The sequence below is a fragment of the Lathamus discolor genome, chromosome Z, assembly GCF_037157495.1.
Source record: "Lathamus discolor isolate bLatDis1 chromosome Z, bLatDis1.hap1, whole genome shotgun sequence".
NCBI lineage: Eukaryota > Metazoa > Chordata > Aves > Psittaciformes > Psittacidae > Lathamus > Lathamus discolor.
This window is the reverse complement of record NC_088909.1, coordinates 96,308,199-96,331,705: the sequence shown is the minus strand read 5'-3', so window position 1 is coordinate 96,331,705 and position 23,507 is coordinate 96,308,199. Positions and strand designations below refer to the sequence as shown.

Below are 23,507 nucleotides of genomic sequence, written 5' to 3'. Positions count from 1 at the left end.
AGTTCTGGTGTCCTCAACATAAAAAGGACATGGAACTGTTGGAACAAGTCCAGAGGAGGGCCACGAGGATGATCAGGGGACTGGAGCACCTCCCGTATGAAGACAGGCTGAGAAAGTTGGGGCTGCTCATCCTGGAGAAGGCTGCATGGAGACCTCATAGCAGCTTCCAGTATCGGAAAGGGGCCTACAAGGATGCTGGGGAGGGACTCTTCATTAGGGACTGCAGTGATAGGACAAGGGGTAATGGGTTAAAACTTAAACGGGGGAAGTTTAGATTGGATATAAGGAAGAAGTTCTTTCCTGTTAGGGTGGTGAGGCACTGGAATGGGTTGCCCAGGGAGGTTGTGAATGCTCCATCCCTGGTGGTGTTCAAGGCCAGGTTGAACAGAGCCTTGAGTGGGATGGTTTAGTGTGAGGTGTCCCTGCCCGTGGCAGGTGGGTTGAAACTAGATGATCTTAAGGTCTTTTGCAACCCTAACTGTTCTATGATTCTATCTATGAGCAAAAATATATAAATGGTTTTGGTCCTAAAAATATAAGAGAAATTGAAAATCGAAAAGAAAACCTACTCAAACCCTTTCCTCTAGATCAACATTTTTTTCATTTTGTAAACAACTTTCTAAAGATTTCAACAAAGGTGTTGATACAGATTTTCTTTGGGATCAATTGCATTTAGCTCCATTTTTTTACATTTTTTTTTATTAGCCATAGTGCTGATTTTCTATGTGTTAGTTCACTCTAATCATCTGCAGGAGTCAACATGAAAAAAAACTAAATATAAAAAAAAATCATATATAATAAATGGCTTTTGCTGTTTCCTCACAAAATAAAAGATTAAATAATAATCTACATGAATGTGTGTTAAAATAGATACTTGTTGACCCATGTGTATACCTTACCCTCCTGTTCAGCAAAGAGGTACTAAGTCTAATGTGATATTCCACTTTGCTGCTAAATCAGGTATTAATGGTTAACTGTAAGGATTAACCCTTCTTTACACAGCAAAAAGTTGCAATGAAAAAAAACGAAAGTAAGATTAAAATTTGTTATGTTAATTACTGTTTTGTGTGTGAAGATATAAACCTGATTAAGACCAGCTATTTAAGTTACTTGATTTCAGTCAAGACACAACGACATCATTTTTTTTCTCAGAAATGCTACAGTTGCTGGGTGAAAAAACAAAAATAAATTAATAATAAATTAATAAAGGAGGAAGAGACTAGGCCAAAAATGTGAAAGTTCTATTTGTCACTTGCACTGTGCCTATGCCCATAAACTGCTTATTTGCCTTAAAATCTGTTTTAAATTGACCTTCTGAGAGAATAGTTGTGTTTGGATTGAACTATCTTACCAAACTGAAAATATTTTAAACTTTTTTTTTTTTTTTTTTTTTAATTTTTAATCTTCTCCTCTCAGATCCTGTAGTTTCATATACAATTACTTCCTGGGTCCAGAGCCATTCACACCTCAGCTGGCTACACTCTCATGTTAACATCAGACCACTATTTTAACAGTTAGGACAGAGGCAGTATTTGGAATATAATAGCTATTGCAACAGCAGGATAAAGTTGGCCTGCTTATCCTTTTATTGGAGTAATTTAGAAAAAAAAAAAAAAAGTGGCGAGAGAAGAGAGCCTCTTTTGCAATGAGGAAAATTCAATCTGTGTGCTGAGCAACACTATCCATGTGGGACAGGAAAAAAGAGGAGAGACATTTTAAAGAGCAGACAAGTGTAATTCATGGATTTCCACAGGGAATAGCCGATGGAGAGGCCTCCTTGGAATTGCCCATCTTTCATGGCGCCTTCTTCTGCAAACCCTGTCAGCCTGCTCCTGGCTCCTCGGTTTCAAACTGGGCCAGGTGAGAGAACATGAAGAGCGTAGGAGCAGAGCCCTTGGGCTGGGTTTGCCTGAGACTTGGCAGGAGAGGTGAGCAAAAGAGGTCTGTCCTGGAAAACAACACTACTGGTATTGCTAGGAAGAAAAAGTAACACAAACTTTAAATGCCAAAGTGTCAACATGCTGAAAGGCTTTAGCAGCTGACTGACTGGATATTAGCAAAAATTCCTTTACCAAAATGGTGCTCAGGCATTGGAACAGGCTGCCCAGAGAAGTGGTGGAGTCACCATCCCTGGAAGTGTTCAAAACCCACACAGATGAGGTCTTTAGTGACACGGTTTAGTGGTGGTCTTGGCAGTCCCTGGTAACAGTTGGACTTGATGATCTTACAGGTCTTTTCCAACCCAGCTGATTTTGTGATTCTATGATTCTGTGCCACACTTCACCTTTGTATCATGCTGGGAAGCCCAGCCTTGATGGCTGCGCTCCTGGGTGCAGAGCTCTTGGGGGAGGTTTGCCTCTGAGGAACAGGTCCCCAGACACCCCATGATGTACCAGGAGATGATGGAGGGAACTCACCTGCTAGATGGCATGTCCTGGGTCCGGGCTTGGTGCAGTGGCTCTTCCACTCCAGCAGCACTGGCAGCAGTGGGCATTCCTCGCCATGCTGTTGTGAGCTACAAGCAGCAATGCTAAGAACACCCAGGGGATCAATGGGGCAGACTAACATTTCAGAGGTATAGTCCCTGTTTTCCACCTCCCTCCTTCTTACAAGACACCACCAATGGCAAATGTGAGCAGCACAGTCTCACCCAGACTGCAGGGTTGGGTCATACACTTTGGTGCTTGAGGAAAATCAGGGCTGGAAAGCCCCCCTGGGAAAACAGGCAGCCAAGACCTGTGGTGTCCCTGGCAGCACAAACATATCACAATGCCCTGTGGCATTCAAGGGGACCCCAGTAAAGAGGTGGAAACAGTACCCTCACTTCAGTGCCCTCATAGGGCAGTTTATGCACACTCCTAACACAGTAGCACAGCCTGGGTCTAACATTCAACTCCACCCCATATTGCACAACTGTGTTTAAGAACCCTTCTACATGTAAAGTCTTGAATGTAGCAATGAAACCATAAACCAAAACCACAGATACCAGAACTTTATTAGATATTTCACCGGAGAAACTTCACAGAGAAACTGGATTTTGTAGTACTCTTTGTCTACACCAAATACACATTCTTGCCATAAAAATTCACATTTGCTATACAGAACTGTAGCCATTTTTACACAACAGTTATTAAAGTACCACTGAATCCTAAAAAGAGAAGGTGCAGCTCTGTGAACCTTGTGGGCACAACACACAAGGAGCTCCATAATCAGTGTTACATAAACGTTCTTCCCACCAAAACAGAGAAAAGTCATTCAAATGCATTAATGCTCACAGGAAATAAGAAGGCTTCTGTACATAGACACTGAACAGTGTCAGGAGGCAGTGTGGCAATAACATCCTAATCACCTACATGACCCTGAAGCTACTCACAACTGAGGCACTCAAAAACTTAACAACTGTCCTGGCAAGCCCGGGGATTTCTTCATTTTCTTTTTCAAATTACATTTTTAATCATGTATTTTTAGATTTAACATATATTTAATAACCCAGGATTCTACTTTAAAGATCCCAGCTTCACAACAAAACTGACTTCAGCTACTCAAGGAGTCTCTCCTGATGAAATTGTTTTTTGTAGGGCCTGGAGCTGAAGAGACTAGTATGTGTCATCTCACTGCAGAAAAAAAAAAAGCTGAAGTGTATCTCCATTTTGGGACATACTCACTGGAATATCATCCAATCTGTTTTTAATTTGGAGGGAGAAAGTTTATAACTGAATTCTCATCAGCCCATCTAAGAGGACAATGGGATTGCGGATATAAAGCATCCTGAGACACCAGGTATGGGGCATGACATCTTTTAGCCCTGTACTTAACACCTTTTAAGGACCTGTGGATAGCTATGTTTTCTGAGACAACAAACCTGTAATACTTTGAGTACTTTGTGTTGCTCACAGCTGGCAGTTAAGGGAATGTGTACACAATAGTTGAGATAAGGAGCACTGACCAGAGGCAAAGGAGAAGAGTGGGAAGTGCTGTATTTTAACTACACAAAGATAATAGAAGAGGGTGTGAAGCCAGGTAGGCCAGGCATGCTCTGCCTACTCTGTCCAAACAGCCAGACACAAGATGGACCCTTTGAATCATCTGTATTATCTGGAAGTCATATCTGAAAGATATTATCTGAAATAATCTCAGACAGAAATCATGAAGGGAGATTTAGATCTGGCTGTGGGAAGGGTAGAGGGGTCTTACATGTGGGCAATGTAGAGTTTCCTAAGCAGAGCACTAGGTCTTGCCAGCCACTGGGAAATTATGATACCTTTTTTATTCATCAAAGCTGCTATGGTTCCTGAAAGCAGAATGTCCTGAAGCCAGCCTAGGCTGATTAGCCTCTGAAATTTATAATTAAGGTCTTTTACAGTCCAATGTAGACTGGAACAGAGATCAAAGCTCTCCCTGTGAATTTACAGCTATGTTCCAGCACAGGGCAAAAGAAGTGTTGCATAGCATCCAGGTACGTCCCCAAAAGCAGGGTACCAGCACTCTCCTGTCATGATCGTATCACAGAATATGAAGTTTAGCACATTTGCCTGCATGATCACAACTGCTGCTGGCATCAGTTGGAGCTGTGTGTGCACAGAAGTGATTTGATCGGTATCACTCTGGAAACCATGTCTTTGCCAACTTGTATGCTCAAGACAGTTGATCAGGCAAACATTCTATTCTTCATTTATCAACATGTGAGCTCCAAGTAACTTCAAGTTTAACTCCTTAGTGCCAAAAAGTGAGAAAGTCAGACCTATGGGCAATCCTTGGTAACGCTTGTGTTAGACATGTTAATTATTGTATTTAAACAATATTATGCCAATGCATTAAGGCAGCTTACACAACTGCCCATTTCCTCTAGGATTAATTATTGTTTCATTGTACGTTGTAGACAACCATACCTCCACAGACACACATACTTACAAAACAGCAGCACAGTAAAAACTAAACAGATCACTGAACTTCTATATACTTGTAATCAATACGTTTCACATAATATAGAGCATTTGAACCTCATCATTGGTTTAACATATACAATTCAGAACAATGGTGACTGCATGTAACACAGAAGCTACCACTGACATACGGCAAATACATCATATACACTGTTAGCTTTAACTTCACTGAAAAGAAGTTCAGATGTTTAGAATGGTGTTACCTGAACTCTTAAAATCACCAAACAGCATACTCAGGTGATAATACCTAGTGCTCTGTATACAAGATATTCAAGATAAACAGCACTGCAGCAGTGATTTCAGGGCTCTTCACTTTGATATTGTATAGTTAAGCTCCACAGTTTTACATTGCAGCACAGCATATAGCTACCACACACTGATTATCTGCTCTTCTCTCATCCCAGGGTAAAAGTAACTACTTTTAGGCTAGTAGAAATGGTTTAGATTTGTATCAGTATGACAGAAAGACTTAGCCAAGCATATAGGATCATACATTCCATCTCACACATGTATGCACATATATATACATGCATATGTGTACGTTTAAAAGAATGGCTTGAAGTGGCAAGACCAACAGAACCAATAATGTAACCAACAGCAAAGGAATACAAATAACCCACTGTTATATATATTTTAAAACTAGGCTCCTGTGGTCTGATTCTGATCTTATCCCTCTCTATGTAAGGCAGAAATCAGACCCCAGGACCACCTACTGTTTGGTCCAAATTGCTGCAGGTAAGATCAGTACCAAATAAAGTCATCTCGACCTGTGTAAACTGAAAAATGGAGCCTGGTAGGCTTATACCAGCTGAGACACTGCACGTGCTGTGCAGCACAGTCTCAATTTTTCAAGTATGCCTGAAAAGAAACAATCAAGTAAGACGTGGAAACTTCAGAAAGCAACGCTAGTTGATGTGTACACAATGAACATAGTGAGGAGAAAAATGAGCACAGAAAGAAAAAAATGTTTTGGAGAACGACATGACAGTTTGAGTAAATATATGCTTATGAAGATCAGTATTGTAGACAGGTATTTTTTCCTCTGATGGGCTGATTAGTCATCTAATTTCCCATGAAAGATTCCTCATAGTACATGCGCAGAAAACTCCCAAATGAATCAGTTCAGAACAACACATCTGACCTAACCTTGCAAGCTCATTTCTGGTTGATATCAAAGAGAGTTTTATCTTTATATGGGTGCCAAAACTGGGTTCCTGAATGGTCGAGTTGTGCTGCATAGTCCTTTCTGGCTTGTTCTTTTCCACTTAGATCTCCCAGACAATACAATCAGGGAGCGCATCCCCATCAGGACTTACAGTTTTGTGGCCTTGTAGATGAAATCCCCAGAAAAGCATTGATAGTATGCCCCTCCCCACCTTTGTTTTAGCAATTAAGGCAAGTTTGTTTACCTGTCTGTAACATAAAGTGCTGTGCTTCTCCAACAGAAAAGAGACTGACAGCTAAATGAAAACATTTTTTTTTCTGACCAAAATTTAACATTTTCTCTCTCTCCCCTTTTTTTTTTTTTTTCCATTAATGGAGAAACCATTATGATTTGTTTATTATCCTTCTTGGCAGAGGATCCTTTTTTACTTTTTTTTGCCGTGCTTTTATTTCCAGCACCCAGATGACAATTAGAATAAGACTTACGCTAAGCAAACATTTAATAACAATGCTAACAAGCTTGGGATATTTCTATATTTATTCATATATACAGGCACACACACACACACGCTTTTCTTAAATACAGCAGAACATTTGCTTCGAGCACACCTCTGTGTAAGCATAAAGCTCAGCGTGTCTGGTGTGTGTTTGAGCTGCGGCTCCCAGCAAGAACTCCCTGTTATTGATGGTCTCAGACACAAGAGAATTTCAATCAGAATCCAAAGAAAGAAACCTAGTTTTCGCTCTACCCAAGGATCCAGATTACTTCACTATATTAGAAGGATGTTAAGATATTAACTCTTTTGACTATACTTAAGCAGCTGAAGGATGACAGGTAGAGTCTGTAAGCAAACAAATCCAGCCAAACAGAAAAATGAAAAGAGCATTTCACGCCACATAGCTAATAAATAAGCAAAGATTTCCATGTTTCTATGTGGGATGCCCACATAGGGTGGGTTAAAAAACCCCATATGCTCATGTTTATTTTTTGTGTCTGTTACATAAATTTTGCTTGAATAGCCTGTGGTGACTGATACAAAGTGCATCAACCCACCTAGTATCTTGCTTAGTTGTGGGTGAAAGCACTAGAGTCCTGCCCCTTGTTTAATACAAAGATGGACAGTGATTCTTGGTAAATTTTTGAGGCAGTTTGGGTAAAGTTTTAATGCTGTAAAACACCCAACTGGTTTAGATCATAGATTTCACTGTCTTATATCACTACATTGAATGTAAGAGTCATTCAATATAGGATATAAGATTCATCTCATACAGTCCTAACCTATACAGGAAAAAAAGCTGCTACTGAAGGAGATGGCATAACTTCATAACAGCTGCACAGGTTTTATTTCAACCAAATTTATAATATTCCTGTACAAAAAACCAAAATATTATTATGAATGTATGCACAGATGTCTTTGTATCATATACATACATTTAATTATTGTGTCATTATACTACACATACACTTCAATGTTTCTTTATAGTACACACACACACATACTTTTTTCAAGGCACACTCTCAATACAAAATAGCAGCAACTGTTAATTTCTTCCACTTCCTAAACTAAAACCAAAAGAACCCCTGCAATCTGTCCGTAACCCACCTGTTCAATAAGACCATTTTTAATTTTCTAAACTCTGATGGTAGGTGGTATTCCTTATCATCTGACAGAAAATAGCAAAGGACCATATAATGCCATTCTCTCTTCTCACGCAACCAAAACTTCTAGTAATATCAACAGAAACTTGACCTTAATGGGAACCCAGAAAGCCCTACAATATTTCAAAGAGCATTTTCCTTGTAAGACATCAAGCATCTATTGTTTTGCACAAATGAAATGTTTTGCTTTCCAAAGTTATATACCTGGGCATTGATATGTTCAGGAGATATGACTGATTGCACTGTATCCAGTTAGGTGTAATACAGTGGCAATGCTTTCATTCTATTAATCACTAAGTTTTTCATGTATTTGAGTTTTATATAAGTTTCATTAAAAGTAGCATGACCGGTGATTTTGCTGCCAGAACAGTGCCATTCAGTAGACTTCCAACCTTATGTTATGCAGTATTATATCCCCAGAACAATATAAGGACTACAGAGTATTGTTATTAGCTAGAAACTGAACTACTACACTTTTTAGTACAGCAATTTTTCATCGATGAAACTGGCACTGATCTCTTTTGCAATCAGTAGAGAAGTGTTGTGCTCGCAGCTGCCTCAAAGAAAAGCTTAGACTGCACTTATTATTTAAGTGCAGTTTTAGTCCTGCAGAAAGCAGGTTTCTACTATGGGACAAAATCCTGCCCACCTTACAGTACACACAATTTGCTGATCCTATCCCCAGTCCATGCTAAATAAAGGAAATTTTCCTATTAAATTCAGTGGACATTGGATCAAGCTTTTACATACAATTAATTCCGGGAGGAAGTGGTGGTCCAAGCTGGCCTAACTTTTCTCCTGCTAGAACAAGGGAAAATATGCACTGGCAGCTCCTATACAGATTTAGACCAGCACCACATATCTACCCACTTGAGCTGGGGCAGACAGTGGAAAACCCCATTTTGAGAATGAAAAGCAAGCAGGATTTAGTCTGTGCCCTATGCAAGCTACATAATATATCATGTTTACTGTCCATTGATTATGCATGAGGCATGACTTTGGATTTACTTCACAAAGGCATATACTGTAACTCACCGATACATACAACCAGTTAAACCAACATAACAGATGAAGTGTAGCGGCTTAAAATTCGTGGGCCAGATATACTGCCCTCAGACTCCCGGTGCAATGCTCATACCATAGGGAATCCTGCTGTAAGCAGGCAGAGGGCAATATACATCCCACTGCTCTAAAAGCAGCAAATTTCTTGGCACTATTCGTAACCATAGAAGACACATAAATCGCATTTGGTACCTCATGGAGAACATGTAAATGGCCTTCTTTTATCAAACACTGTAAACGTGTTTAGTTTTGCTCTTCACATGAAACAAATGTAAAAAATGATCACAACTGATTAAAACATTTTCCCTAAGCCCACCCACTAAAGCCCTAAACACCTCAGCGTGTCATAGGAAGATTAGTGTTTTACAAGACAATTCTTTTAAAATGCAATCTTTATTTTTTTTTTTTTTTTTACTCTAAATGATGCAACAGAACACATATCATGAGACTATCAGGTAGTGTCATCTTCACCTCCATCCAAGACATAGTTGAGCTTTATGACTGTGCTGATAAAGTCGCCGAGTTCTACAAAATCTGCAGTGATAATATTCACACCACTTTCTCCCGGTCTCTGAGTTCTGACCCAGTGCATCATTGCAGGAAGAGCCCTAAGGAGAAAGCAGAAACAATTATTATTCATAAAGCAGTGAGACACATGCATTGAGGCGGGATTTACTCAGTTTCTAAAGGAACCATGTGAAAAAGGACACAGGATGCTTAAACTTGAACAGGGGAAGTTCAGGTTAGATATAAGGAAGTTCTTTACCGTGAGGGTGGTGAGGCACAGGAACAGGTTGCTCAAAGAAGTGGTAAATGCTCCATCCCTGACAGTGTTCAGGGCCAGGTTAGACAGAGCCTTAGGTGACATGGTTTATTGTGTGATGTCTCTGCCCATGGCAGAGGGGTTGGAAGTAGGTGAACTGAAGGTCCTTTCCAACCCAAACCATTCTGTGATTCTATGATTCTATACTGCTTGGGTGTTTTGAAAACCCTTCTTCTTATAATTTTATTCTGTGTGGAAGTAATACATTGATTGCATTCAATTTCTCAGAAGAAAACGCACAGTAATTATTGATCTTGCCTAAGGGAAAGGGCATGGACCAATATCTTTTCAGTGTCATCAAGCCTTAGAAATTGTTTAAGGAAAAAGAAACAGCATTCAAGATATTTGCAAAGCTATTTGGCACATACAAATATATGCTGAAAACAATATTCTGCAGGACACTGGAGCAACTGTGATTTCTACCATATAGCTACAATATATACTGTATACCCTTTCTTTCCAGCATTAATATCTTAGCCATGAATCATATAAAATCATAAACCAGTGGTTAGTAACTGAAATAAAAAGCAGAACAGGCATATTGACTCTTTTCTAAGATGGTATATTTTTATTATGTCAGACCTTTAGCATGGGAATACTTGGGTAAAACCATGTCTGCTTAACTGTGTTTGTGAGTACAAAGAAGTTTTCTGACACCATGAGAATATAAATTAATGATCACAAGAAATATCTTTGGGAACACAAAGGGGTCCCCAGTCCTTATGAGAAAGTCAAGCAGCAAGACTCTATTTTCAGAAGTCCGATGTTAACAGAGTTCCAAAAAATAAGGTACAGATTTTTTTGGAGAAAGAGTATTTTTCAGAGAAAGGCTAAATGACCATTAGAACAAACTCTCAATGACTGTGACAAACTCTGCAGCACTTGGAGTCTTTAAATCCTTGTGACCTCGTGCTCATGAACAGGGAAGGGCTTGTTGGAAATGTGACGCTCCAGGGCAGCCTTGGTTGTAGCGATCGTGAGATGGTTGAGTTTGAGATCCCCAGGACAGTGAGAAGAGCGTGCAGCAAGCTCACTGCCCTGGACTTCAAAAGAGCAGAGTTTGGCCTCTTCAGGAGCCTGCTTAGTAAGGTTCCATGGGATATAGCCCTGGAGGGCAGGGGGGCCCAAGACTCTTGGTTGATATTCAAGGATCACCTGCTACAAGCTCAGGAGTGTTGTATCCCAACTAGAAGGAAGTGCAGCAGGAGGGCCAGGAGACCTCCTTGGATGGAGAAGGAGCTGCTGAGGAAAATTCAAAGGAAAAAAGAAGCAAGGACAGGCGGCCTGGGAAGAATACAGGGATGTTGTCCAGGAAGACAGGGAGCAGGTTAGGAAAGCTAAGGCCCAGTTAGAATTAAACTTGGCTAGGGATATGAAAGATAACAGGAAGGGATTCTATAGGTATATTGTAAGTAAAAAACAGACTAGGGACAACGTGGGCCTTTTCCAGAAGCTATCAGAAGAACTGGCTACCCTGGATTTGGAGAAGGCTGAGGTTCTTAATGACTTCTTTGCCTCAGTCTTCACAGGTAAATGCTCTGACCACATCACCCAAGTCTCAAAAGGCAGATGCAGGGACTGTGAGAATGAAGATCTTAGGCCCACTGTAAGAGAGGATCTGGTTCAAGACCATCTTAAGAACCTGAAAGTACACAAGCCCATGGGACCTGATGAAATCCATACTTGGTTCCTGAAAGAGCTGCAAATGAAGTTGCTAAGCCATTGGCCATCATCCTTGAAAAATCAGGGTAGTCAGGTGAAGCTCCCTACAATTTGAAAAGGGGAAATACAACCCCCATTTTCAAGAAGGGGAAAATGGATGACCCAGGGAGCTACAGACCAGTCAGTCTCATTTCTGTGCTTGGCAAAATCTTGGAGCAGATTCTCCTGGAAGGCATGCTAAGGCACATGAAAAACAACAAGGTGCTTGGTGACAGCCAGCATGGCTTCACTAAGGGGAAATCCTGCCTGAACAATTTGGTGGCTTTCTAAGATGGGGCTACAGAACTGATGGGCGGGAGTAGAGCAGTTGATGTCATCTACCTGGGCTTCCATTTGACACTGTCCCACAAAGACATCCTTGTCTCTAAATTGGAGAGACATCAATTTGATAGATGGACCACTCGGTGGATAAAGAACTGGCTCGATGGCTGCACGCAAAGAGTTGTGGTCAATGGCTCAATGTCCAGCTGGAGACCAGTAACGAGCGGTGTCCCTCAGGGATCAGTGTTGGCACTGGTCTTGTTCAACATCTTTGTCAGTGACATGGACAGTGGGATTGAGTGCACCCTCAGCAAGTTTGCCGATGACACCAAGCTGTGTGGTCCGGCTGATATGCTGGAGGGAAGGGATGCCATCCAGAGGGACCTTGACACACTTGTGAGGTGGGCTGATGCCAGTCTTATGAAGTTCAACCATGACAAGTGCAAGGTCTTACACCTGGGTCGGAGCAATCCCAGGCACAGCTACAGGTTGGGCAGAGAAGAGATTCAGAGCAGCCCTGTGGAGAAGGACTTGGGGGTGAAAGCCAAGTGGTGGTCAGACATCCTGCGCTGCATCAAAAGGAGCGTGACCAGCAGGTTGAAGGAAGTGATCCTGCCCCTCTACTCTGCTCTTGTGAGACATCACCTGGAGTATTGTGTGCAGTTCTGGTGTCCTCAACATAAAAAGGACATGGAACTGTTGGAACAAGTCCAGAGGAGGCCACGAGGATGATCAGGGGACTGGAGCACCTCCCGTATGAAGACAGGCTGAGGAAGTTGGGGCTGCTCATCCTGGAGAAGGCTGCATGGAGACCTCATAGCAGCTTCCAGTATCGGAAAGGGGCCTACAAGGATGCTGGGGAGGGACTCTTCATTAGGGACTGCAGTGACAGGACAAGGGGTAATGGGTTCAAAGTGAAACAGGAGAAGTTCAGGTTAGCTATAAGGAAGAAGCTCTTTACTGTAAGGGTTGTGAGGCACTGGGATGGGTTGCCCAGGGAAGTTGTGAATGCTCCATCCCTGGTGGTGTTCAAGGCCAGGTTGGACAGAGCCTTGGGTGACAGGGTTTAGTGTGAGGTGTCCCTGCCCATGGCAGAGGGGTTGGAACTATATGATCTTAATGTCCTTTCCAACCCTAACTGTTCTATGATTCTAATCAAGCCTGGATATTTTCCCAAATACACATTTTTAAGCTGCTAGGTTAAATAAAAGAACCTACAGACTGGGCAAGACCACAGTCAATTTAGCTGAACATCATGTTCTCCCTTTTACTCTAAAATCTATAAATCTGTGATTCCCCCACAGCCAGCTTTTTGTACAGCCTTTTTCACAGAGGCAAGGTACATGTGAAATGTTGGTCTGACAGCAGTCTAAATAAAGCTGAACATGCTGAACCAGATCCCAAAAGTTTTAGAAAAAACAGATCCAAAGAAAACAGCTATTAGCAGAACCAGATTGTAATTGCTAGTGGCCAGCAGAATCAGCCATTTTTTTAAGCAAATTAGCACAGAAAAAAAATCCCAACCAGTTATAATTAGCCTCCTCTATTTTTTTACAGGAGATGAATGAGTCTGAGCCTTCACTTCAGCAAAATGTGCTTAAATCCACAAGATCCATGAAACATGTTCCATTTCTCTCATTGATTCTGTGACCAAAGCACATGTATGTATACACACCCGCTCGTAAAACTGAGCTTAAGCACTCTGCTACGTAAGAACACCTTTAGATTTAAGTTTATGTTATCCTAAAAAGCCACACTCCATGGAACCATAACAGGCATAGGGCAGGTGTTAAATATCCAGCGACGCCTGGACTGTTTAAAAGGATCTACGAGCACAAGAACCAGGACAGGTCTCAGCAAAACAGCATGGATCACCAAGGTGATAAAAAGCAAATCAGAGCATCTGAAAACTCCACTGCATCTTCATATGCAAGAGATACTGCTGAACACTGGACAAAGACACAAGGCTGAACTTCTAAGATGTATGTTGCCTTTGTCTTTAATATAATCCTATTTAAACTCAAAGAATTTAAGTTTTAGAGGTGAACTGATTGATTACAGGCAGGCACAGCTTTTTTCTTCCTTCCTTCTGCAAAAGTTGATACCCTTGATATTTTACACCCCCTTGAGGCATAATTACCTTCTTTTGGTGTCCTTCATTCGTTCTGAAGCTGGTTCTGATGTAATTCTGTCTTCAGAACATAGAACTTGCTGTCTATGAGCTTAGCCATATAGACTGAAATCCTGTTTTCTTTTTCCTACTGTGTTCTTATTAAGCCAGCCTCTAACAGATAATCATGCCTCATTTTGATTATCTTTAACTCAGTTTGCCCTGCCACTTCATCTCCAGTTAGGCTTGGTAGTTAAATGGGTAATCAACATTCTACTGAAATTTCACACAGGACACAGTTGCACAACCCTTTGCTTATACATAAATTGTTATATAAAGTCACAGAAATCTTTGTTCATGAGACTAGAGAGCATTTAGATAAGTCAAAAAGTGAATCACATTATCCAACAAAAAGATTATTTGCGTAGCAATACCAAAGAAAACAATCCTGTGAAAAAAAAAAATACCTGAACAAAAGATTCCACTGACCTTAAAGGTTTTATCTAGGCCATGCAACTCTGCTTATGATAGAAATACACAGAAAAAAACCCCGTACAGATTGTCTTCCCCGCATAATGCTATCTTGAAAGTGGATTACATCAATGACTTTAAGAATCCACGTTACTCAGTTTCAGTGAAAATACCTCACATGCTCATAAGAATTATTAGAATAAGCCCGCTTTAATATTCCTCAGGGTGCCTTTGTGATAGAAGCACAAACCTGGCTCAATCTTCCTTATAATTTCCAGTCTCTGCATGCCTTAAATTAGCAATTGTTCTCATTAAGGGTTTTAGTCGGAGGAATGAACCACACTGTGTGGCAGCTACCTACATGACTGTGCTCACAGCAACACAGTTGTTGTGATGGTCCTCATAGATATTCTTGTAATGTTGATAAGGAATGATTTTGTGTATGAGCATATGCAAGCCTCTCAGCCTGAGAGCATCACTGCCTTTGTGTTAGGCAAATCCTGGCTCTGCTAGGGAGGATGTGGATGTTTGTGTTTAGGGGTCTCATTGGAGGTCTGGCAGCAAAGGTTCAGATCTCAAGGGCTGAGGACAGTCCAGCCAAGTCAGTACAGACCACACTTGTAGATTCTCAAGGTTAGTATTTCTGCTGTTATCCCACTAATTACAGAGTCATACAGTAACTACATCCTCAGCTCTCATTGTGCTAGTGTAATGATTCTTCCTAATAAAACAGTGAAATGCTGGCAATAACGACAGAAATGCCACTATTGAATCTGCATGTAGGAATGGCTCTAGCTCTCCTGAGGGCAACATCAAGCTTTCCAGCTTTCCTGTGCCTCAGCTGCCCCTGGTGTAAATGATGCAGTGAAAGCTGGATATGTTCATCAGCAGTCCTACTGGCCTCAGATATGCGTTGCGAGGTTTCAGCACCATGACTAAATGGTAGGGCATACAGGATGAAAACTTCTATGTTATTATGCTGCAACTCAGAGCCAGGCAGCTGGAAAAGCTGACAGATGCTGAATTGCAGCCCTTCAGCTTACTGAGTCAGTTGCATCCCCCAGCTGTGCAGCCCAGCTGTTGCAGTCACAGCCTTTGAAGGCATCACTTCTAACTCCTAAGGGCTTCAAAAGACACTCTATAACAGTGAGCCACACACACATAAAGGTGCTGCTTGCCTTAGGCTAGAGCCAGGGTATGCTTGTCAGCAAAACCTGTGCAAGAAGAGTCTCCTCTTGTCCCAGTATCTGCGGTATGGTTTTCATCCTGCTGCAGCTCCACTGACCTGGGTCAGGGCTGGCCAGATCCAACCCTGCCAGGACAGTGCAGAACTGCCCCACAAACCTGCATCTAAAGTCAACTCCTGTTTTCACGTCCCTAGCAGGAGGGGCTGGCTAGATGCAGGAGAGGGCAGGGAGGGGAAAGCCACAGGACTGGGGGCTTGAAGAGTGGTGGGGAAGTAGGGGAGCAGCATGTTACCTGGGTTTGATTATGTACTGAGATCAGTAATCTTGGTGAAAAATTTTCTGTCTTGAAGGAATATGTAAAAGGTATTCTTTATTTGCACTGACTGGGAATTAGAAAGTACCAGACTGCTGCTCCTCCCTCCCAGGAGAGCAAGAGGGTGTGGAGATGAAGTGATGTGACAGGATGCAATGTGAAAGAACTTTGTGCAAACGATTGTAGTCCAGTCCCAGCCCACCACATGTGCACCTCAGTCCCAGTGGGCAGATCCACCCCACCACCGAGGCTGCTCAGCTTTCCAACCTGTCAAAAAGTCTGCAGGAGAAGGGGGAGAGTGGAGGAAATCTGGGCAGTAGGCACCTGCAGTGCCATGCAAATGCAGTGTCATGCAAAGATATTTCATGTGACAGTATTTCTTTTCGGACCAAAGCTTTTAACTCTAGGTGGTCCCTTACTAGGTCAGACAGAGGTACTAATGATTTGGGCATGCCTTAGGTATCAGGATGGCTTGCATCACACACGCAAACTTGCCATACGTAACTTTCTAGCCTTTTTTTGTTGAGGAGCTATGTACTTTCTCACATAGCACTGCTCAGTGATTTTCATTTACAACCCAGTAAAACCTAGGCTCAGCTTTAACACGTATTTTATTGCCTCTATTTTCTCTGTTCTTTTTGCTTCCTCTTATAAAACAGAAAAGTGTGCAGATTTCTGTTTAAGTTTTTTGCTTCTTTCAGGAACCATTTTCTGATGTATTAAAGAACTCAGCTGAGAAACACTGCCCTAAACAACCCTAAACTACCAAAGATGTAAAGCTTGTTTCAAATCTACTGAATATTCAAGACTTTTTTCTTTTTAATCTAACAAAGATCAAGTAGACTCCAACAGTATTGATTTTTGTTTAAAAAATAATTAAACACCCAAGTAGCTTCAGTTCAAGCAGCAAAACCGTGAGTCCCATTAACATCTTTCAGAAATAAAATACAACTTAATAAATTGTACAAATTTGCTTTAAAAAATTTGCTCTTCAGCTATTTTAATTCAGAAATAGGGGTGGTTGGTTTTTATGTTTTTTTCAATGCCTGAGTCATCAAAGCCTAACAACGTGACAGAAGACTTGCAACAGCAGAGCTTTGAGGCAGGACCTCCTGTGGCGAAACAGCCGTTCCTCTCTGCACAGCCTTCAAGGGAAAGGAGAAGGAAAAGGAACTTCGTAAACACAAAAGGGCTGCTCACTCTTTAATAAGTTTGATTACTGAAGGCAGAGAGTAGATTTCTTCTGGAGTACAAGGAGCCAATGCAACCTCATCCAGAATGAGAAACAGGTCTCATTTACAATGGTGCCTAGCATTAAGCGCCCATTACCAGTAAGACCAGTGGGAAACGAAGCATGTCCACTTGCTTAGGGCAGAAGTGACATGTGTCATTTCTTCCCTCTCCAGCGAAGCACACACCCTGCCTCCCTGCAGCCTTTTGCAAATAGGTACCACTGTTCAAGGAAAAACAGCACTCCTCTGCAGAAGAATGTATGCACACGAGGCTGAATCCGAATCCCTTTAACTTTTCTCCCATCCATTCTTACCCAGGTTTGCAAGAACACTGATTAATTCTGCAGCTGTAATTCAGCATACGCTGACTTTGGCTTTTCAGTGATGCTGAGAATTCACTGCTCCAGTGGGAGCAATAGTGATTTTGTGTGTCACTGAATCATAAAAATCACAATTGGAAAGAACCCAGGGTGGGCATGATCAGCTACACAAAGTTCAACAATACAAACCACACCTAGCAAATGTTCAGTTTAATCAGTACTTATATGCCCTCAGTCATGGATAAGTCACAACCTCCCTCTTTTGTATTTAGAGCATCCCTACATAAACATTCTTGTACATCTTCATTACCTTCAACTGGAGTACCCACAAATAGATGTCACTAAAAGTAATGGCATTAAGGTGTGTTGCTCAAGAGTGTTCACTGTGACTTTACTCCTGCTGCAGACTTAGTGTTCATTAGTAAATAAGCTTCCTGGTAGAAGTGGACCTTAGGTACCATTTCACAGTACCTCATTCTATCATCATTTTCTCTGTGGCAAAACTAGTTTAAAGTCCTGTTTTACATGCCAGCTGTTTGTTTCTGCTCCATGATCAAAATCTACAATTCTCGCAGTTGTGTTAAGAGACCTGAAGGGACAAAATAAAAACCAAAACGGAAATTGTCTGGGTTAACAGAAACAAATTAAAAATTTTTGCTATCTCTCTTTCTCAAATGGCCCAGGTTATTGATTTATAATAGGATCTCCAAACAGGATCTCCCAAACTAATGCATTGGCATGAACAAAGAACAAATTAACTGAAGCACAGAGATTTACATGAGTCCAGCATGAATGGGCTTGGAAGGAACTCCTTAGATTCACTTCCTTACCCCTCAGATTCTCTGTAGGCAGCATCAGCGTGGCCATAAAATTGGCACTACAAAGACCAGACTGACTAGAAACAGAAAAATTGGACAATACTGGGGGAAGTTTTATTATTAATAGTATTGAAGACACACAGGTGGGATTCCTTTCCTGTCATGTTGCAAGACCTACCTACATAGACGCGTAAAAGACCTGAATTTATTCTTCTGAAATGCTTATCTATAATTCAGTCATCTCCAATTGCTTAATACAGTTTGGAAATCAGATGACAGGCTACCATGCTGGGGTCCGATTAATATTTTAACATAATTGATTGTAGTACTGTACTCTGCAGTCACCAGGGACCAGATGTCTCTGCTTTCCTATTGAGCTGTTGTTGGCTTTCTAGGTCTCATTTTATGGGGAAGCAGAAACAGGCTCAAAAAAGTCTTTCCTGCCTTCCCATCAGAGAATGTTTCAGCTGAATTTATTGAACCTGGACCTCTATTCTTGTATAAAAGTGATAAGATATTTAATAGGAGCGAAAGGTGGTTCTGGAGGTTATTAATGTTCAATATCCTTCAACGTTTTTCCCCAGTTCTGTGTTTTTAGCTATTGCACCTACGGCATTAATTAATCACATAAGGAATGCAGACAGCTCGGAAAGGAGCTCAGTAGTATGAAAGAGGTCATTACTGAAGCAACTCTCTCCGTCAGTGTAACATGTAACTGAAGTGGGCATTGCAGAGCTGAAAGCTTGAACTGCTGCCACACGAAGTGAAGCATTCAGCTTTTACATCATGACTGAAGGCCTTGTAACACATATAATTATGGTAGTATGGATAAATAACACGATAGTATACAAATTAACAGGAAAACTACTGCCTGTGTTTACAGGCTGGCTTTTCTCAGTGATGCAGCAGATTAAGTCAGACAAACCCATCAAATGCACCTCTAACCTGCACTTGTGCAAAGCATTTGACACTGTCCCACATCACATCCTTTTCTCTAAAAATTGGGACGTATAAATTTGACAGGACCACGCAGTGGATAAGGAAGCATGGAAACAGGACCTGAAGCAGATACAACCTCTGCTTTATGTAAGAAAACATCTATCAGTAATCAGGGGAATAGCTACAGGTTTGTGAGTTCCCCTTCTCACCCCGCCCACCACCATCTTCTAGTGATTTAAGAAAGAGTTACTTTTTGTTCATACACTCATTACACTTGAATCACTGTATTAAACCATTCAAATCCCGTGCTGAACAACTTGGTACGGGACTCCAGCTGCCCAGCTACTCCCCAGTTCAGTTTCACTTGCTGCTGATGTCTCAGCCCCTTGTTACAAAACTCACATTCTTGCATATGTAAAACTTGAATGATGTAAGAAAGGAGAGATTAAAAGGCAATGAATAGCAGGAATTTTTTAAAAAAGGAAAGAGACAAAAAAAAAAAGATTGTGCATGAGTAGATACTTTAAAATTTAATGCGGAGAACAAGGAAATAGTGTCTACCAGAATGAACAAGCAGTGATTTCTACCAGTCTGGTGTCTAGCCCTGCCTAGAACCTTGGAACACTGATGAATTAGCAGAGCAATTCTGAAAATCCCGCTTTTGTGTAACAGGAAAATTTAGTAAAAGGATACATATTGCTATCAGGGAAAACAGAGCAGGTAGGTGGGAGACAGAGTTTATTTAAGAAACTTCTGGCTGCCAGCTCTATCCTTCACTGTAAGACCTGTAACAGAATTTTGCACATCATTGCACAGTTTCCACTGAAAGAGATACAACATTAAATCCAAATTACTTAACTAAATAGGTAAAATAAGAAGATTTTTTTTTAGTCTAATGATGCAGCCTACAAAATTGTTTTCTTACTGCTGAAGCTTCAAAATTTGACTAAATCTCACCTATGTTTGAATCATTTGCTGTTGAGTTCAGAGCAAAGCAATTTCCATTTTCTTTCCAGTAAACAACTCTAAGTGGTTCTGATATTTTTGTTTCATGAAATGGAGATACAAAGTCAGCCTGCAGTAGCAGAAAACACAACCAGAGTATAAAATACTGCAAAGAGCAGTTTGCCATAGTACCTTGTTCAGTGTATTCAAAAATACATTATTCAGATACAGTGTAGAATAATTCATATATTGTTGAAAAATGCAAGGAAAATAACCATACTCAAATCAAGAACGCTGCATTGAAGAATGAGTTTTGCAGCATTCCCAGAAATTTAACACTTTCTGATTCTTCAAAGGTGGTAATCTGCTTCATTTGTGGATCACCAGATTACAATGACACAATCCACCCAACAAAGTTTAAATTGAAAATTATGTCAAAAATAATTGCCTTTGAAAAAAGGTATGAGGAAACACTCATTTTTCATCACTGCTGCTGTCTGGACAGCACGAAGAAACATAACCTACTAAGAGCTTCAGGCTGCACATCCAAGTAACAGAAATTCAGCATAATTACAGCTCTGACTTGAATGATGCTGTGATTAAAACAAGTCAGGAAATGAGATGGTGGGGCACAAAATTAAATAGCAACATACAGTTTTTCAGTTAGTTAAAAAACTGAACATCTAGTTAATATTCAACATAGCAAATTAAACATTCTTTTCTTACTTTTTGGTCTTTTAAATTATTTTAAATTAGGTGTCATTTAAAAAATAAAGTTTTTTGAAACTTGCAAAGCTTCTATGCTTCTGAAATATGAAGTTAGAAAATATCAACATAAGATGTTTTCCCACATATTTTCCTCAAATACATTTAGCCATCAAGTTCGACCCAATTTTCAAACAATATCAGTGATGCTCACAAATCTGTTTTTCCAGCAAATTTCTTTTTAGTATCAAAATTCCTCCCTGCTGCACCTCTCTCCATCTCAGCACCACCTCTTCCGCTTCCTTTGATTGTATTTATTTGATTATTTGATTCAGCCTTTTTGCATGGACTGAACTTTCTCCACCTCTCTCTCCACCAAGCTTTCACGTGCAAAACTAGTTTCCTTATTTCCCTTGCAAGGTGTTTATCGAATAGATACACAGCACCGAAGATACTTATAACACTGTCAGTGCCACCCAGCACTGCAGTCTGGTGCAGGTCTGGGGTCGTTGCACATGCTGTAGCTCCTCAGCAACTGCTTCATCTCACCAGAGAGGGAGACTAGGCTGTTTATGATTCTTTATACATTTTCTGGCTTCTAGCTTTGGCCTAACACAACTAAACCAGCTTTGTTAATCAACTGGATCCCAGAGACAATATCCTCCTAAAAGGCACCCTGGGCATTACTGTGAATCATTTACCAGGAGCAGCATTCCCTGAACTATTCCTTGTTCATTCTTATTGCTTTCCTCACAAGACAGTTTTAACAAACCCAAAACACTCATATGAGAAACCCTGAATTATACCAATTGTAGTTATGCCAAATTTGGACTGTCTTCCTGCCATGTTGGTCCCATACCAGGAGGATTTGTCCACTGAACACAAATTTCTCTGACTTCTTGGTAGCCTGTGAGGCCTTGAACAAATACTGCAACAACACCTACTTCCCCATCACCAGGCTGTAAATTCTCACATTCCTCAAGACATGAATCCTCCCAAGACCCCCTCAGGCAACTTCGCAGGGAGAGGAACATTGCATCCTGCAGTCCTCTCTTCCCACCTCCAGTGACAAAGCCAGTGACATGGACAAGGCCATGCACAGCTGCCTTTGAAAAAGTGGGTTAGCAGCTGCAGCATTGTCCCATATAAGGGGGCCTGGCAGGAATCTGCTAATGATCTCTGTCCTCTTTCAAAAGCAGCTAGAGCTCATCTTAAGACGCCACCTTTCTCACTCCCACTTTTCCAGCAGTAAGACTGATGGAAAACCACTGCTCTGACAGGAGGGCGCCCTTCTATCACTTCCAGCCTGAATTTATTTAGTCAGTGTATAAGTGTTGCTCTTGTGAGAACACTAGGCTTTAGCCTAAACTGTTTGTTTCCCTCCCTGGTATTTATTCCCCTTTGATATTTATAGACAGTAATCACATAGCCTCTCAGGCTTCATTGTGCTAGGATAAACAAGACAAGATCTCTCAATGTCTTCAGCAATTCACTCCCTGATTACCCTAGTTAGTAGTCCCCCTCTGCATTTGTGCCGGTTTTATTCTACTTCACAGAACATGAATTGCATACGATATCCAAAAATATATCCTACACACACCTTGGGCAGAAATATCACCACCTTTCTGCACATGCTGGAGATGCCTCAGTGGATACCAAGAGGATACTGCTCTTTTTCCCAGACGTTTTCCACTGAAGGCTCAGTTTTAACCAGCATCTGTCTTGCCTGGCTATCCCAGCTGATGAGATCCCACCTTACCAGAGCTTGCTCCCATTGTTACAACCTTGTATTTTATATCACTGAATTCCAGCTCATTCCTAAATATTGCAGGCATCCAGTTTCCCCCACATGTTACCCCTCAGCTTTCTTCTGTTATTCAGATATCCCCGTTGTGTTATCAGCAAATACGATTAGCAGTCACCTAGAGTTGAATTCAAGGTCCTTCACAGAAATATTAAAGATGAACAGGCTTTTTTTTTTCTTTTTTTTTTTTTTTGAAGAATACTACTATTACCTTCTTTTCAGTCTGGTTCTTCCAACCAGTCCCAACTCCATTTCCAATTCCCAAATTCCATTTTGGTTGATAATATCTTACTTAACACTTCACCAGCTACATTACTGAAATTGTAAAATCTTTCTGTAAAATGTCCATGGAATCAGTTACAAAAACAAATGAAGATTGTTCGACACTGTCCACTTTTGGCAAAACATCATCAATATTCATCCTACTTTCCATTAACCTCTGTATCTTTAATTATAATTTCTTTCCAGTTAAACTCTTCAGTCTCCTTGCCTTCTCCTGAAAGCTTGTGGGGACTTAGACCTTTCCTCTGCCATTTTTAGATACAGGCGTTATGTTTGCTGCTCTCCACTGTAAACCACAGTTTTTTATAGGTCTCTTTCACTGTGGGCAATGCTCATGTTAGTTCTTCAGCAATTCTGCTATGGAAATTAGCAGATCACTCTCCTCTCTGCTTAAATGTATTCCCTTCTTACAGCTTTTATAAAACATCTTCCCCAGTGATACCAGGAGTCACAAAGGCTTCAAGAGGAATCTTTATAATTCAAACACTGGATGAAAAACTAATATCCAAGATCCATGCTGAATATAGCAGAACTTAATAAGGGGATAAGCAAAATTAATGCAGTTATTTAACCAGCTCACAAGGTCCTATCATTAAGGCAACCATGGCACAATTTACTTACTGCTGTGTGGAAAGGAATTCACTGAAAGAATTAAATCTGCTTGTTTTACCCTGGTAGATATTTATGTTTACCTTTGAGCCATCCTTTTTAACATTAATTACTGGCAGATTTTGTAATCAAATGCT

At 40.9% G+C, this 23,507-nt stretch overlaps 1 protein-coding gene across 1 annotated transcript in view; it reads right to left on the bottom strand.

The window, feature by feature from the left end:
- Positions 1–2,977: 2,977 nt before the first annotated feature.
- Positions 2,978–23,507, bottom strand: part of PLCXD3 (phosphatidylinositol specific phospholipase C X domain containing 3) — a 94,781-nt gene continuing 74,251 nt past the window's right edge. Inside the window, exon 3 of the mRNA XM_065662411.1 lies at positions 2,978–9,437. Within this exon, the coding sequence (XP_065518483.1) occupies positions 9,281–9,437 (157 nt within the window). The 3' untranslated portion in view covers positions 2,978–9,280. The remainder of the gene's footprint in view (positions 9,438–23,507) is intronic.